The 16726-nt window shown below is 48.4% G+C and overlaps 1 protein-coding gene across 2 annotated transcripts in view; it reads right to left on the bottom strand.

The window, feature by feature from the left end:
- The window catches only part of Abl1 (ABL proto-oncogene 1, non-receptor tyrosine kinase), a 104247-nt gene that overhangs the window by 25825 nt on the left and 61696 nt on the right, over nt 1–16726 (bottom strand). The window contains exon 1 of one of the 2 annotated variants that reach the window (XM_048345080.1): nt 12207–12394. The exons of the other annotated variant lie outside the window; for it this stretch is intronic. Within the exon in view, the coding sequence (XP_048201037.1) occupies nt 12207–12285 (79 nt within the window). The 5' untranslated portion in view covers nt 12286–12394. Of the gene's footprint in view, nt 1–12206; nt 12395–16726 lie in introns of those variants that run through there. 2 annotated transcript variants of the gene reach the window in all.

Raw genomic sequence — 16726 nt, 5'->3', positions numbered from 1 at the left:
ACTAAAGAAAGGCCGTTCAGATGTGTGTGTGTAATTTCTGTTTGACTAATGGTGGGGACTCTTCAGAAAATGTAAGATTAGGGGCTGGCAAGGGCAAAGAGTCCTCAACATTCATTCGTTGATAATTAGACTGTTGTCAAAGCTCCTGGATGCTACAAGACACTGATTCTATATGCCAAGGATTTTGAAATCCTATGCATCCTGTGATTCAGTTGTCTAGTTTTTATTCTGGGGGCGGGTTCTTTTTTGAAGTAATTATTATAAATGTGATTTGCAGAGAGATTACAGTTATATAAGTGAGATATAAAAGAGTACATTTCTAGGACACTGTCACCCCTTTCTTCAACCTCTCCCAGTTTTTCCCCCTATCCTCACCCACAAGTTTTTGGTTTTAATTTGGTCCTATGGATGGGTCTCTTCCTAACTCAATGCCAGTCATTTGTTTGCTAATGCCTAGGAGAGGTGAAACAGTCATTTGACCCAGGGCTTGCAACTGTACTGGGTAGTTTAATTAGGAAAGATGACTGACTTATTTTCTGGGTTTCAAGTCTTTGGGCAGTAACAGTAATTGTCAATGGTAAATAAAGGTGCATATAAGGAACTTAAAAAGTAATTCTCTCCTCACATCTATACTTGGTTGGTATTACATTCACCAAGTAATCACAACTGCCACTAGGATCTGAGATACACAATCTTTCTAAAAGAACACAACTGGCTTGGGGGAGGGAGGGCGGGGGGGGGGCTCTGGGTGCCATGCATCCTAGGGAGGTGAGGTTTAAAAGGGAAGAGGAACTGAGCTGCGAATGGCTCACACCTATAGCTATATTTGAGAAGCTGAGATTGGGAGGGTCACAGTTAGAGGCCAGCCCAAACGAAAGGTCAGGGACCCCACCTCAAACAATAAGCTGGGCATGGGGATACATGCTTGTTGTCCCAGCTACATGGGAAGCACAAGCGGTAAAGCGAAAGAACACAGTCAGGCCGGGTGCCACTGCTCACGCCTGTAATCCTAGGTACGCAGGAGGTTGAGATCTAAGGAACACAGTTCAGAGCCAGCCTGTGCAGAAAAATCCACCTGAGTCTCTGAGCTCCAATTAACCACCAGAAAACCACAAGTGGAGCTGTCACTCAGAATGGTAGACCACTAGCTTTGAGCAGAAAAGCCCCCAGGCCCTGACTGAGTTCAAGCCCCTAGACTGACAAAAAAAACAAAAAACAAAACAAAACAAAAAAAACAAACTTTTTGCTAGGACCCTGGACTATGTTCTTTTTTTTTTTTTTCCAGTTGTAGGGCTTGGACGCGGGGCCTAGGCGCTGTCCCTGAGCTCTTTGTGCTCAAGGCTAGTGCTCTACCACTTTGAGCCACAGCTCTACTTCTAGTTTTCTGGTGGTTAATTGGAGATTAAGTCTCACAGACTTTTCCTGCCAGGGCTGGCTTCAAACCAAAATCCTCAAATCTCAGTCTCTTGAGTAGCTAGGGTTACAGGCGTGAGCCATCACTGCAAAAGGCTTTTTGTTATTTGCAAAATAACAAAAGCAAAAAGGCTAAGAGCATGATTCAAGAGGTAGCGCACCTATCTAGGAAGTGCAAGGCCTTGAATAAGAAAAAAAGATGAGGAGAGACTGCTGGTTAGAGAGTGGTTAGAACAGATTCTGTTGTTATTCTATTAAGTAAAAATTGTTAGGCAAAGGCTTCTTCCTATAGAAGATCTCTTTCAGAAAACAATGAATACCTCTTTCAGAAAAGAATGGACAGAAACCACAAAAAAGCAATGCACAGAATGAAAAATCACTAGTTCAACAAGGCAAGTGTGTCATCAGAGAAATGCAACTTGCCAGTGGGTGTGGACAAGCGTCAATGATGGGATGGGCCACCCAGTCCTCGGGGAGGCGCCCTGGGCTGTACCAACTGCAGGAGGGGGACCGATGGGGAGAAAAGAAAGTAGAAACGTATCCTGAGATGTGCACAGTGGTTGGTGCACACTGGGTTTCAATAGCACAACGAAAAGGTACAAAACACTCATCAATATGAGCTCATTAACATTCCATTATAAAACAGAATATAGTTAAAAAAAAAAATCTAACATATTTTTGACAAGACTGAGGCATAGCTCAGTCGTAGAACACTGCCTAGAATGTGAGGCCTGGGTTTGATCCCAGCACTGACTGTGTCTGGGGAAAACAATGTAATGGCTCGGGAATGTGCTCATAATAATATACCGTGTTTCTGTTACATCCCAATATGTACAGCATGATTCCAATTTGGTCCACGTTGCAAAAACAGAAGCAAAAACAGCGCCAAACTGACTAGTAGTTAACTCCTCAGAGGAACCATTTTCTTTATACTTTTCTGTATTACAGCTTATTTCTCAATAATGAAGCTACAAAACTAGAATGACGTGTAAATGGAAGCCAACAGAGACTTACATAACTGGTCAGCAACATGGAAACTCAAGTGGGGAGGCAGAGCCTGCTAGAGTTGTCCTGAAAGATTGCTAATTGGCTTGTGTGACACACACATACACACACACTGCATGCACATGCATGCATGCACACACACACACACTAGCACGCACGCACACACGCTGGGCACCTCCACCTCAGGCCAGGCGCACACAGCTTTGGCAGATCAGGCCCACACAGGAAATTAAACCCAAGCCATGAATACAGAAATGCTTTTCTTCTCCAATGCCATTTGACCTCCTCTATCAAACATTCTGCAGCATCTGGATTTGATCAAAGTTACATAATCAGAGGAAGTGGCCTGGAAAACACCTGGAGCAAGCAGAGTGCAGATGCCCAACCAGGGGTGACTGTCAAGGGCGGGTGAGTGCAGGGCTGTCCCCAACAAGAGAGATGCTGGGAATTTTGTGTGTGTGTGTGTGTGTGTGTGTGTGTGTGTGTGTGTGTGTGTGTATGGGGGGGGGGGCTTTGTCAGGAAGGAAAGAGCCTCCTACCACTTTCCATGCAACAGGAAGGCAGCAGGCCATCTCTGGATTCTCCTCCCTGGGTCTTGCTCTGTTCCACAAATTAATGGCTAAAGTCCAAAGGGAAGAATTGCTCATGCATGCCTCTGGATTGAGATCCTGAAGTGTCACCACAGTCCAGCACCAAAACCTTCCAGTTAATTCCCAGTCGAGGCTGATGTCAAAACTGACTCACACGTGTAAACGCCAAGTTCCCGCTTCATTTCACAGCGAACTGTGCTCAGCAACCTCACAAAGGAGCATAGCTTATAAGCCTGGAGTTGCAGGATGCACTCAAAGCTGTACTGCTGAAGACATGAACTTGGTGTCAGGAAGTCAGACCCTCCAGAAAAGCCCAAAGGCTTTATTAAAAAAAAAAAAAAAAAAAAAAAAAAGGCTGTTCTGCATGGCTCCATTCAACATAGATTTGGCAATTATTAAGTCTTGAGAAATAACTGTTAGCATCTGCTATTATTCTTTTTTTTTTTAGTGAACATTTTCTGCTACATCCTTTCTGAGTCATATTTTAAATATTTTTAAATCTGGATGGTTAAAAGTGCTTCTCACTTGATTGGAATACATTTGTATATGTGTGGAAATGTCACAATGAAGAACCCCTCCTCCCACAACTAATGTATGCTAATAAAACCATTTAAAATAATTTTGCTATTTTACTTTAAGTTTAAAAAAAGGTTTACACACATAACAACACGACATGAAGAAAATGCCATCAATTAGCTGAGTACAAGAATAAATTGGTGTGGGCTGGGGATATGGCCTAGTGGCAAGAGCGCTTGCCTCGTATACGTGAAGCCCTGGGTTCGATTCCCCAGCACCACATATACAGAAAATGGCCAGAAGTGGTGCTGTAGCTCAAGTGGCAGGGTGCTAGCCTTGAGCAAAAAGAAGCCAGGGACAGCGCTCAGGCCCTGAGTCCAAGGCCCAGGACTGGCAAAAAAAAAAAAAAAAAAAGGAATAAATTGGTGACATCTAAAACATGTCCTCCAGGGCTGGGAATATGGCCTAGTGGCAAGAGTGCTTGCCTTTGTATACATGAAGCCCTGGGTTCGATTCCTCGGCACCACATATACAGAAAATGGCCAGAAGTGGCGCTGTGGCTCGAGTGGCAGAGTGCTAGCCTTGAGCAAAAAGAAGCCAGGGACAGTGCTCAGGCCCTGAGTCCAAGGCCCCAGGACTGGAGGGGGGTGGGGGGGAAAAGAATAAAACATGTCCTCCAGTTTCTAAAAAGCCTGGGCTCAAAACTGTATCAAATTATTTCAAAATTCATTAAGAATCATTCTACAAAACTCACTGGATCTGAGCACGATTGGACATACTTGTTTGGACAGTACTCTAGGAGTCTTTAAAGTACAACTTAAAGATCACTTTATGTAGAAATAATCTGTTCTCTAAGTTGTGAGTCATTGATAAGAAATGTTTCTGAAAGATGCTCTGAAATGGAGGCTCTGGTCTAGACTTCGAGCCAGCACAGGCGACCTGGGAGGGAAGCGTGAGCGCCAGGGGCTGGAGGTTCACACCCAGGAAAAACAACCACCTTCCTGTTGGCACCGGTGCCCGAGGTCATGCTGGTCCAGGCTCTGGGGCACGCACGGAGGCTCTGGGAGAGCACAGGTGGAGGGCTGGGCTGGTGCGGGGAAGGGCCCCTCCACCGTCACACACCCTTTACCAGCTTGTGTTCAGTGACTTAAACCCTTGCTGTTTTGTTCTTACTTTCCGGCGGCTCCTTTGCTGTTTCCCTTCAGCTCAAGAAACCTCCGTAATGTAAAAATCTATAAAACAGATCCTTCTGGAAGGAGGGGGCTTTGTGTTCTATTTCACACTCCATTCCAACGGATGAGATCATGCCGAGACTATTCTCCAGTCAGTGTGTAACGGTCTCACACAACTTTTTATAATATGTGCTTAGGTTGCGGGGTCACTTTACATCTGACATGGACTTCTGATTTTGTAATTCATTTATACCTTCACCCAGAGCCATTAAGACATTTTTTTAAAATTAAGTTCAACTAAATACACCTTTATATGAACGTGACAGCCTGAACAAATTTTCCCAGCACCCTAAAACACCATGTCGAGTGCTGGAGACAGGAAGGCCAGAAGAACCGCCGCACAAGCTGAGCTCTGCAGAGAGGCAGGCCGGCAGGGCCCGGCCCGTCCTGCTCCCCGGAGCGAGGAGGGGTGGCCTCAGCCCAGAGGGAAAGAGGACTGGCCAGGGTCCCAAAGCCACCTGGGGCACCCAGGCCACTAAGGCAGACTCCTCCTCGGTGCTGTGCTGGGCCCCGCCCTCAGACCTAGTGACGTCCTCTCAAAATAAAGTTTATGAATGCACAAAATAAAATATAGAGCCTAATTTAAAAAAACACAGGCCGAGTCTTCAAAGTAATTTTAGAAATCTGATATTCAGTACTTCTTTATTAACGCATTAAGTATATGCTTCTTTAGTTACTTATTTTAGGAGTACTGGGGGTTGAACTCAGGGTCTTGGCAAATGTTATTACCACTTGGACCGCCATCTCCAAACCTCCTGGCTCTAATTTATTTTTCAGATGGGGTCTTGGACCTTTGCCCAGGCCAGTCTCAGGCCATGATCCTCCCTTCTTCACTTTCTGAGTAGCTAGGATTACTGGTATATACCAGGATACCTGACCTTATTACTTCCTCATTAACACATTAAGTAACAAGATCCAATGGTAACTAACCCCTGCCACTTTCAAGTGTAGTAAATATAACAATAATCAATTGTTTTGTGACAGGAAAATATGACTTCTACTGGAGATAGAGTTACGAGTACAGCTAATATTCCTGTGATTTATTACTTACGTTCTTTAAAGAAAACAAAATGCAGTCATGCCTGTAATCCTAGCTACTCAGGAGGCTGAGATCTGAGGATCAACGGTTCGAAGCCAGCCCAGCCAAGAAAGTCTGTGGGATTTACCAAAATTTTTGGTCATTAATTTGACCAAAAAAACCAGTAGAGCTATGACTCAAGTGGTAGAGCCACTCCCCTTCAGCAAATAAACACAGGGGGACTGTCCAGGCCCTCAGTTCAAGCCCCAGGACTGGCACGCCCCCTGTACAGATACGGACATGCGCGCACACACCTATACCCACCCCCACACAGAGTTAGTGTCAGCTAGAGGTTTGTGAAGTAGGTGCTTTGTTTTTGTTTTCCTGTCCAAAGACATGGATCCCCGCAGTACCCCAGACTCTTGCAGTGAGAGGAGCCCAGGCAGGAGGTCGGTGGAGGTCCATTCCACAAGTCGTTTAAAACAAATCTAGTCTTATCACTCTCCACTTATGGGCATTACTGGCAGTAAATTAAATAGGTTTCTACAGAAACTTCTTTTAAAAAATAAAGTTATTTGAGCTGGCCCAAGGTTTAAATATTTCCCCTAGCTTCTTTTTGCATTCTAATATGCTCAGCCAGTCAATTAAAACAAATCAAGAGAGCTCTGCATCAAACCTCCCTGTCAATAGTCTACACATTAACCTTTCTCAAGACACCCAGCCCTGTCCCCTCTCTCAACACAAAAGCAGTAACTGAAAGAAACAGTGTGTCACCTTCGAGACTCTGTATCTGAGGTCTACAAATGGCGGAGAATGAGGCACAAAACCTTTATCAACACAGACATCGCCGTCTCGCTAAGCCACGTGGACACCTGTCATTCAGGCCTATGGCAGCTTGCACTCCATGTGAGCACAGCTCCTTAGGCTCTCCTGTTCCCTCTTTTCCTCGCGCAGTCCGGTACGCCTGTATACTCCCTATTGTCAAAGGTGTCTGTCTAAATGTCAGTCTGGCTAGGCCTCCCTCCTCCTGCCAACTCCTGGGACAGCTGCTGGCCAAGAGGCAGGGGCGAGCCCAGGCTTGGGAAGTGTCCCTGCCTGTCACTTCCTGGCCACCATCCACTAGCAGAGTCACCGGGTGCCTTTCGAGGTTGCTGGCATTAGCACACCACTCCACAACCCCCCCCAGTCTCATTAGATGGCTGGTGTTGCCATGCCTGCCCCACCACTGGGCACCTCAGCTCCTCAGGAAGCAGGTACCCAAAGCTGGACATGGTCACAGAGCTGTCCCTCTCCCTGCTCTCCAATCCAGATGTACTGTCACCTCCACCTCCAGCCAAGGGTCTCTCCTGTCCTCCATCCCAGTGACCAACTTCTTCCTCACACAGTAAAGGACCAACTCACGCCCTCCAAGTTGAAGATGTTCATTTTTGAGCCTACGGCACACAAAGCACTTCTCCAGGGCTGTGGATGTGGTGTCTGGCCCTAAGGTGCTGCATTACAGAGCGACTCTCCCGACTCTAAAGGCTGCCATAGGGATTCTGGGGCTGGGGCCCATGCTCAGCCCAGTGCAAGGCAGCACACAGCGCCCAGAACACTGCTTGGGGAGCTCACATGTAGAACATCTTGCACTTGGCTTTAGCCATGAGGCAAAATATTAAGTCGTGACTGGAAAAGCATTCATCTATACTAAAACCAGCACCAATGACAGACAGTAGAAACAAAACACAAAGAACGCCTGACCAGTTAAACCTTCATAAAGGCCTCCGCTCAGAATAGAAACCATGGCCAAAATGCTAAAACAAGGTGTACCATAAAAACACACCGCTCTACTTTCAAAACAAAGAGGCCTCTTCCGAGGTGGCTGATAGGCAGAGGCAAGCTCTGTCTCTCATCTCTGGTCTCCCATCTTGCCTCCCCCACTGGCCCTCCTCTTCCTCCCCAACCCCAGCACTCCTCCCCCCAGCCCCTTGTCTAGCAGTCTTTCCTGTCTTCCTTTCTTCCCTTCTGTTCCCTACATGCTTGTCTGTCTCCCCTATCACTCAGTAGGTGGCATGACAAACTAGCTATGGTGTCTGTTAAGAAAGGAAGACTTCAAAACAATTTTGAAGCTGGACACCAGTATGCTCACATCTTATCTCCAACTAACCAGCAAAAAGCTGGAAGGAGAGGTGTGTGGTTCAGGTGGTAGAGTGTCAGCCTTGAGCACAAAAGCCAAGCAAGAAAGCAAGGCCCTGAGTTCAAGTCCCAGTAGTGGCACACACACACACAAAATGGTTACAGTAGCAAATCTCCTCATCTGAGGAGGAAGAATCACCAAGTGACTCTGGGCGGCCTGGGAACCACAGCATTGGCATGCAAGAAAACAAGGTTGACCACAAGTTGATAATTGTTAAAATAAATAAGAGGTGTAGTAAGCCCAAGGCAGCTCAGTATTGCTTATTGTCCATACAGGTTCAAATGTTTCCATATATATTGTTCTGTGTTATTATGACCAACCTTCATGGAGGGAAAGTTAAATTCTTCCCAAGTTCCCTTTGCTCTGTAGTTCTTTTTACATACGCATACACACTTGTACACACATACATGTATATACACATGCAGTGCTGAGGCTGAAGCCTAGACTCCTGTGTGTACTAGGTAAGTGTTCTACCAGAGTTACATTTCTAGCCACTGGCTTTTTAAGACAAGGTCTTGCTATGTGGATTGTAACACCATCCTCCTGCCTCCCCACCTCTCAAGGACCTGCAATTACAGATGTGAGCTACCACACCCCACCTTTTTAAAGATGTTTAAAACCTATCAATTTGTATCTTTTTTCCTGTTTCTATTTCAGATCCTTGCATTTTGCAAGGTGCTGAGATCCCATTCTCCACTGCCTGGGGAAGTGGGAGTGCTGTCCCTAGCCAGGCAATAGAATCCCCACTGTGAGCCAATGGGAATTCTTCTTAATTGGTTACAATTAGCATATTCTCCAGGGGAAGGAGAGAGGGTCTCAAGTAGGAGAGAGATTTCTCATCTTAAATCCAATGACAAGAAGCACTGATAACTGTGCATGCATTTTTTAAGTGTAAAAACTAAGAGATCAACAAGAGAAACCATGAGTGGGTTCAACGCAATTCTATTAGCACTTTGGCTATCAGAGAAATTGGTAAAGCCTCCATTTTTAGACCGCTAAATATCTGCTTAAAACAGCAGCAACTTACACAGGCTAAGGCTCTTGCTCCAGGCCAGAGCAGCTCAAAGAACACAGTGCCCAAGATGCCAACACAGTGGCTGGTTTCTGGGTGAAGGCTCTGGAGCTGCCTGCCCACGAGCAAGCACGGGAAGACCTGAACTGCGGGTGTGAGGGCATGGCGGAGCGGAGGAAGCTCATGCTGGAACACACACATTTGCCTTTACTGCTTCCCAAGGGGCCACTGAGCCATCCCAGGGTCCTCAGAGTGATCCTCCAAGGTGAGCGGGCCAGAGGATCTTCCCTGACTGAGAAGCAGCCTGGACCTCAGAGCGCTGGGAGGAGAATTAAGTGAGGATGCCAATGTGTTCGTGCCAAGGCCTGTCCTGGCACAAAAGCTCCAACGCAAGGCCTAGGTGACAGAAAGTGCCTCAGATCTCGGTTACTACACAGGGGAGGCACTCGATGACCTCCTGTCAGAGTATTTAGAGAGCACAGCTTCTCCCTAAGAGCATAGCCATGTGGCCTGTGGCCATGTGGCTGGCACCACACTGGGCACTGGTGGAGAGCAGTGTTTACAGGCGAGCTCTTCAAACAAGCGCAGGGTTCAGCAAGAGTTCACCTCACAGTCTTTGGTTCCGGTCACATGCAAATGTATGCAAATGAACCATGGTGTCAGAAGAGTCAGTGCTCGGTGTGGACCAGAGACTGGCGCTAAATGCAGCCATGATTAGGCACTCTACAATGGACTTTTCACCAAGCTCCAGAGTAAAATCCACATGTTGTATTGCTCCATTAGCATAAAGTAGCTCTGGAGAGACACTGTTTTCTTGAACACTTTAATGATCACCTCTGGGTAGGAAAATGAGATTGGAGAGAGAAGTAATTTAGAATTTCTTTTAAAAGTATTTTTATGTTTATTTTAAAATATTTAATCCTCCTGCTAGGGCCAGGTGACAGTGGTTCATGCCTATTATCCTAGCTCCACAGAAGGCTGAGATTTGAGGATTGACAAGCCTGGGCAGGGAAGTCCAAGGCTCTTCTCTCTAATTAACCACCAAAAAGCCAGAAGTAGAGCTGTGGCTCAAGTGGTAGAGTACTAGACTCAAAGGGGGGTGCGGGGGGAGGCACAACTCAGGGACAGCATCTAAGCCCGGAGTTCGAGCCCCAAGATCAGTGCAGAAAAGGAAATAGTAATAATAGTAATCCTACTGCTAAAGATAATTGTCGCAGGTATTCCAGAGAGACTGAGGACACCCAGACTCCCTGGGACCTTATTTCAGGAAATACTTAAAGAGTTTTTGAAGACAATGTTTTAAGATTATTCATGCTGGGTTCTACAGGAGACAAATGGTCAGTCGGCAGGACACAGGCTGGGCCCCCTGAAGGCAGGTCCCCACCCCCACCCTACCCTGTGGCTATCTTTTTGGTGCCTTATTTCCTCATCTGCAGGGTGGAAATAGTTAAGACCATCAAGAGAAGTAAGTATCCTAGATCATGCGAAAGAGCAGGAGGCACACACACGTTCAGAGTAGGACATCAGGGCTGCTCCCTCTCTTGACAACTCTCTCTCCCTGACCTGGTTGAGACCCCTAGGTGGGTGGTCAGTGCACACTGGCTGCCTGGGTCACAGTCCCCATGTGGCTGCTGCTCTTCCCAGACACACCACCTCCTCCCGTCCTTCTAGAAGCAATCACTCAACTTCAACACAAGAATTCCCTTGGCTTTGGCTTTCTCTAAGTAACTCGGTAAGGCGAGATTTCTAGTGACACCTTGCTAGACCAAGTCTTATCGCACAGCAGCTGGCTTTACCAGATGTGTTTCTTTTGAGAGCTGACTGTCGACATTTATAACGTGTTTCAAGTCATGTTGGAATGAGACTCTGTATTTTCCCCCCTCTCACAATAGGTAAGGTATGTAGTCAATCTCAGTTTACCCCCCAGGAAAACAAGCTGATGCTTGGGCAAAGCTGTGACCTACACTTTCCTCCAGCTCCGCAGTTACAAAAGTCCATTCATGCCCGCCTTGGGCATCCATCTGCAAAATGGAGATGACAGTGCCTAACACTAACTCGTTACAGATGTAAATGAGAATGCGCACAGAGCTTTGAGCCACTTGGAAAAAATAAGCCATGTAATAACTGAAGATGATTTTGACTGCTGAGATGCCAATTTTTAGGGACACATAAACCGCCTCCTCCCTCTGAATGCCAGGTTTTGTGAGCAAGCCTGGGGAAGGGAAGGGACGGGACCCACAGAAGGCACAGATTTCCCTGCACCACTCACGTTTGAGCTACCCAGGTGACACCCGGCAGGCCTTCAAGTCATAGAGTTGGAAAGAAAAGAATAAGTCAGGGAAGTAATGATACCTAGTTCCTGCTCTTTCATTTCTGAAAGGAACAGTGTTAGTACTACAGGTCTATAGTACATCCTACTTGTTCTAAACTGAATGTTATGTTTCTACTCCTGCCTGAAGATGGGCGATGGGCGCCAGGCTATCTGGAAGCTGCTAGGTGACAGCGCCTCGCCACCCTCCGCTCACTTTTCTCCTTGCCATCTCATCACCAAAAGCGACACAGCACTGAGAAGGTAGCAATGACAACCACCAGGCCCGAGTGGAGGAAGGGGTGGGAAGCAGGTGGGAGCTGGGCTCCGGGCTCTTGGCTTAGGGAGGGCGCCCACCAAGAGGCACCTCACCCCCAGCACCATGCCAGGCACTTTCAAAATGCCTTCCTCAAATATGGTGTCATTTCTCTTGCCATCGGGAAAGTGGGGGTTGTCGGGCCTCTCTTTGGTCCGTAGAGATTGGGGTGGGAGGGATTGGGGTGGAGAGATCTGTACCCATAAATGGTAGAGCTGGGCTCCCTTTGTACGCGACACTTAATGGAAATCGTATGCTGTCACAAACACGGTGGGATTTTTTGCACACAACTCGGCAGTGGAGGGCCCGCAACGTGGGCTCCCAAGGACGCCAAGGCCTGTGGGGGCGGCGTTCTCAAACTTTCTGAGTGCAGCTCGCACTTTGGGGCCCTGATCGCACACACTCGGGCCAGCACCGAGAGAAAGAGAGAGGGAAGAGGACCGGAGAGGGAGGGAGGGAGGGAGGAAGAGGGAAGGAGGGGGGGGGGAGGCATAGAGCAGCAGAGGAAGGCCGAAAGGCCTAGCAGGCAGTACAGAGAAGGAAGAAGAAAAGGGGGGGAGGGGGGAGGGGACCGGAGGAAGGGGGAGGGGGAGGGGAGCGTCGGCGCCGCCAGGGCTTACCTTCCAGGTAACAGCTGGAGGACGAGGAGAGCCCCTTCTTGGACTTGCAGCCCACCAGCTTCAAGCAGATCTCCAGCATCTTCCCGCGCCCGAGCCCGCGCCCGGGCCCCCGGCCCCGCCAGGCGCCGCGGCCCTGCTGCCCGCACCACCACGCCGGGTCCCAGCTCGGCCGCGCCTGTTAACAAAGGGCCCGGAGGCGCCGCCAGGCCCGCCCCGCCCCCCCCCCCCCCCCCCCCCGCCCGCCCGCCCGCCGCCGCCGCCTCAGCGCCTTAACCCCCTCCTGGCCGCGCGCGCCCCGCCGCCGCGGGTCCCCCCAGCCTCAGGCCCCTCCGGGCCGCGCCCCGCCACCTCCAGCTCCCCGCTGGGCCGCCGGCCCTCTCACTCCCTCAGGGCACGGAGGTCTGGCCGCCGGGGGCCCCTGGCGGCCGGGAGGCCTCCCGAACCTGCACCATCCAGGGGGCGCGGGGCTGGCACACCCCGAGTCCTGGGAAGGGTGGTGAAATGCAAATCCCTCCCTCCCTCCCGAGCGCCGCCGGCCTCATTTACATTCGGGGCGCCGCTCGCGCTTCTGTGGGGGGAGCAGAGAGCTGGAGGCCCGGAGGACACGCGGCGGGGGCACGCTGGTCAGACCTCCGCTCCTGCGGCCATGGGGGCCCGGTGGAGCGCAGGCGCCGCCCGGGCCTCCCCCCCCCCCCCCCGCCCCGGCCTCCCCCCCCCGCCCCCCGGGGCCCGCACCCTTCTCCGCCTCCTCCCCGCACGGAGCGCCCCAGGCGGCCACTAACGGTTCAACCTCCAGCCCGCTTCACTCCGCTGCTAGGCTCCAGCTTTTCAGAACGGGGCAGGACGATGACAGCAGTATTATTACCGAAAGTAACAATAATCGCAGTGAAGTGTTACTGGCGTAAATCCCGAAGTCTGGGTCAGTGGGAAACAATAAGGCAACCAACCGCGGCCAATGATTTAATATAAGCCAATCGAATTGCCCCTTGTTAATAAGTAATGCCAGATCACCAAGTGGAAACGGGGAGCACATTTTTGCTCAGGTCTTATAGCCCACGAATAGTAAGGGCAGAGAAGTCCTGAGATGCCACCATGTGCCAGCCTCTTGAGAGAGCATGCTCCCAGTCTTTATGGCATAGTGATTTTAACAGCAGGTCTGATGGAAAACCAACCTTCACCTCCATTCACCTAAAAAGCCCATGCTCAGGAGGCCAAGCAGGTCCTTAGGTCCCCCAGCACAAGAAACAGCTCCAGATGGGTTCATCCAGGCTACTTGGCTCCAAGAATGGGTTCCTGATCATTCCATCAAAAGCCTACCTTTGGGGCTAGAGGTGTGACTCGGGTGGCAGGCGACACATCAGTGAGCAAAAGCATCAGATACCTAGTACAAGTCCAGATCGCAGACTGAAAAAAAATCTACCACTAATGGCATCAGCATTCCCACCTGTGATGAGCAAGGCCATCCGTTTCCCATAAAGCCAGGGCTGCAACAAGCCCTGGCTGCCCGCTAGTCTATCTTGCAAGGACAAAGCACTAGGATGTCTACAGAACAAGAGCTTCACACGGGTCTGCCAAAAATAGCAATGAAAACTCAAGGCTGAGCTCACGCCTGTAATTCTAGCTAACTCGGGAGACTGACACCTGAAGACCCCAGTTCTAAGCCAACCCAGGTAGCAAAGTCCGTGAAACTCTTATCTCCAATAAACTATCAAAAAAGCCAGAAGTGGGGCTGGGAATGTGGCTTAGTTGTAGAGTGCCTGCCTAGCATGCATGAAGCCCTGGGTTCCATTCTTTAGTACCAAATATACAGAAAAGGCCAGAAGTGGTGCTGTGGCTCAAGTGATAGAGTGCTGAGTTCAAACGCTAGTGTAATGTTTATTAAAGTAGGTAGCCGATGAATGAGAACGCCACTTGCTATTCAGGCAGGAGAGAAAAGTTGATTCCTGAACTGCTGGGCTGTGTCCGAAATTAATGGGGGGGGGGGGGGCTATGCCTTATCTAGGGGAGATGTGGCCAGGTGGATTCAGATGTGACCTCAGAGAAGGGGGAGGTAACTGGCTCCAGGTGTGCCAGTGACCTAAGTAATGCAGGTACTGGGCGGAGACAAAGAGGCCGCATCTGCATGAAGCCCTCCCATGGGTGGACCTTATACCTAGGACAGGACATTCACATTCACACCATCAACAACAACTCAAGACTGGATGTAACAGGCGTACCTCGTGGAGTCTCAGCCAGGATGTCAAATTCTGAATAGTATATGAAATGTATATGAACTGCACTGAGGGAACTAGTGTCCTGGCTTCGCAAGCCTGAAGGTGGCACCGTCAGGACTACATGCTGTCCCCTTCCCCTAGAGACACAGGTCTGCAGGTGACAAGTGCAATGACCAAGGATGCCTTCCGGATTCTGAAAGACACTGTCCTTCTGCTAGAAAGCCTGAATGTAATGGCTGCGTTGTTTCAAACCTTTCAAACTCTACATGTCATGCCAAAGATAACCTTCAAAAGGGTACCACCAATACAAATAAGCTTTAAGAAATACAGTATCTGTCAGCTTTGCTGGCATTATGGAAAGTTCAAAGGTCTTGGATCCGACTATAATAAAGTCTGTCATTATACAGCACTTCAGATAAAGGGTTACATTTAGATTGTCAGCTTAATGCCAAGAATTACACAGTAATAGGCATTTTTGAAATTCTAACCATATCCTGGAATACTATCAGCAAGTACAGGCCCAGATATTTATTCACATGGCCTGTACTTTACACTGAGATATAAGTTTATTTTTAAACGCTAATGACTATTAGTAATATTCTGCTCTTGAGTCTAAAATGACCTTATCATCTTAAATCCTCTTAAAAATGAGTAATGCTTATAAGCTGTATCCAAATCTTTTATAGTTTAGACATAAAAGTATGCACCAACAGGTCTGGCAAGGCAGTCTGAATTAGTGGCAATGAACACTGAAGATACTGCCAAACTGTACCCCACACTTCAACCCTAGACTGTTCTCTCCACAGGCAGCTTCTGCAACTCAGAAGATATGAAAACCACTCTGTGTAACTGCGATGAAGGTAGACCTCAATCTTCTAACCTTCTGTCCTTCTAGAAAGGAGGGGCAAAAGGGAGTCTCTAACCAACCTAAATCTGAAAGCCAGCAGCCTCAGAAAATAAGAGGAAAGAGGAACGGAAAAGACTGTGAGCTCGTGTCTTTGCTTTGATGCATATTAATGTGTACCCAATATGCACCAGGCACTCTAACAATCTCACAGCTGTCCAGTGAAGGCTGTACTCTCTGATTCTATTTCCCGGGTAAGGGAACGGAGGGAGAGACGGGGCAGAAGGGCAGTCCGGGCCAGCAGCAAGGCACACATTCCCATCTACCAAGGGAAGAAACTAAAATCAGTATCTTGGGAAAATGTCTTAAAATAATTCAAAGATTTAGGCCTACCTAAGAGTATCTTTAAAAATACTGAGACTATTAAGACAAACCTTAAGTAAAGCAAATGATCTAACCAGTGTTTTAAGAGTACAGTGCACAACCTGAAAAAAAAATATGTTAAGAGAAGCAAGTCTGGTCCAGAGAGACGAAGTATGCGTGTTTCTCTGCCATGTGGGAGCCAGGGCTAATTTACAAATATACAAGTAAACACATGCAGGCTCGTGTGCGAGTGTGCACTGATGTATTAAGTGAAGCATGGCATTTACAGGGGAGAATTCAAATGGTGTAATTCCCTAGAAAAACCAACTCACAGTCCAGCAACATGAATGCCAGAAGGAAACTGACGGGGCGGGTGGGGGCGGGGGGAAGGGGCTGGGAAGGTGGCTTAGTGGTAGAGTTACGCTTACCTAGCATGAAGCCCTGGGTTCAATTCCTCAGCACCACATATAGAGAAAAAGCCGGAAGTGGCGCTGTGGCTTAAGAGGTAGAGTGCTAGCCTTGAACAAAAAGAAGCCAGAGACGGTGCTCAGGCCCTTGAGTTCAAGCCTCAGGACTGGCAAAAAAAAAAGAAAAGAAAAGAAAACTGGGGAGGGATGGGGGAGAATGATGAAAGGGGTGACTGGCATAGATCAAGATGGGTTGTATTTAACTGATTTTCTGAGTGGTAATTCCTTTGTACAAGTAGTTAAACAAAAATAGAATTTCAAAAAAGAGTATATAGTCCAGGGACAACCTACCCCGTATGAATAATCTGAGGTACCTGCTTTAAATTCAGAAACATGAGCTGGGTACACTGGTTCATGCCTGTAATCCCAGATACTCAAGAGGGAAAGACTGAGAGAACTGTGGCTTGAGGCTAGCCTGGGCAGAAAGTTAGCAAGAATCCATCTCCATCAATAGGCCAAGCACAGTGATATATACCTGTGATCTATACTAGCTATTCTGGAGACATGTAGGAGGACAGTGGAGGCCAGCCCTGGATAAAAACACAAGGAATAACTAAAGCTAAAAGGACTGGAGGTGTTGCTCACGTGGTAGAGCAGCTGCCTAGCAGAACTGTGTCTCCGTTCTAGTCTAGC

Source organism: Perognathus longimembris, chromosome 1 (genome assembly GCF_023159225.1).
Source record: "Perognathus longimembris pacificus isolate PPM17 chromosome 1, ASM2315922v1, whole genome shotgun sequence".
NCBI lineage: Eukaryota > Metazoa > Chordata > Mammalia > Rodentia > Heteromyidae > Perognathus > Perognathus longimembris.
The sequence above is the reverse complement of the archived record's forward strand: the minus strand, read 5'-3'. Positions and strand labels throughout refer to the sequence as shown.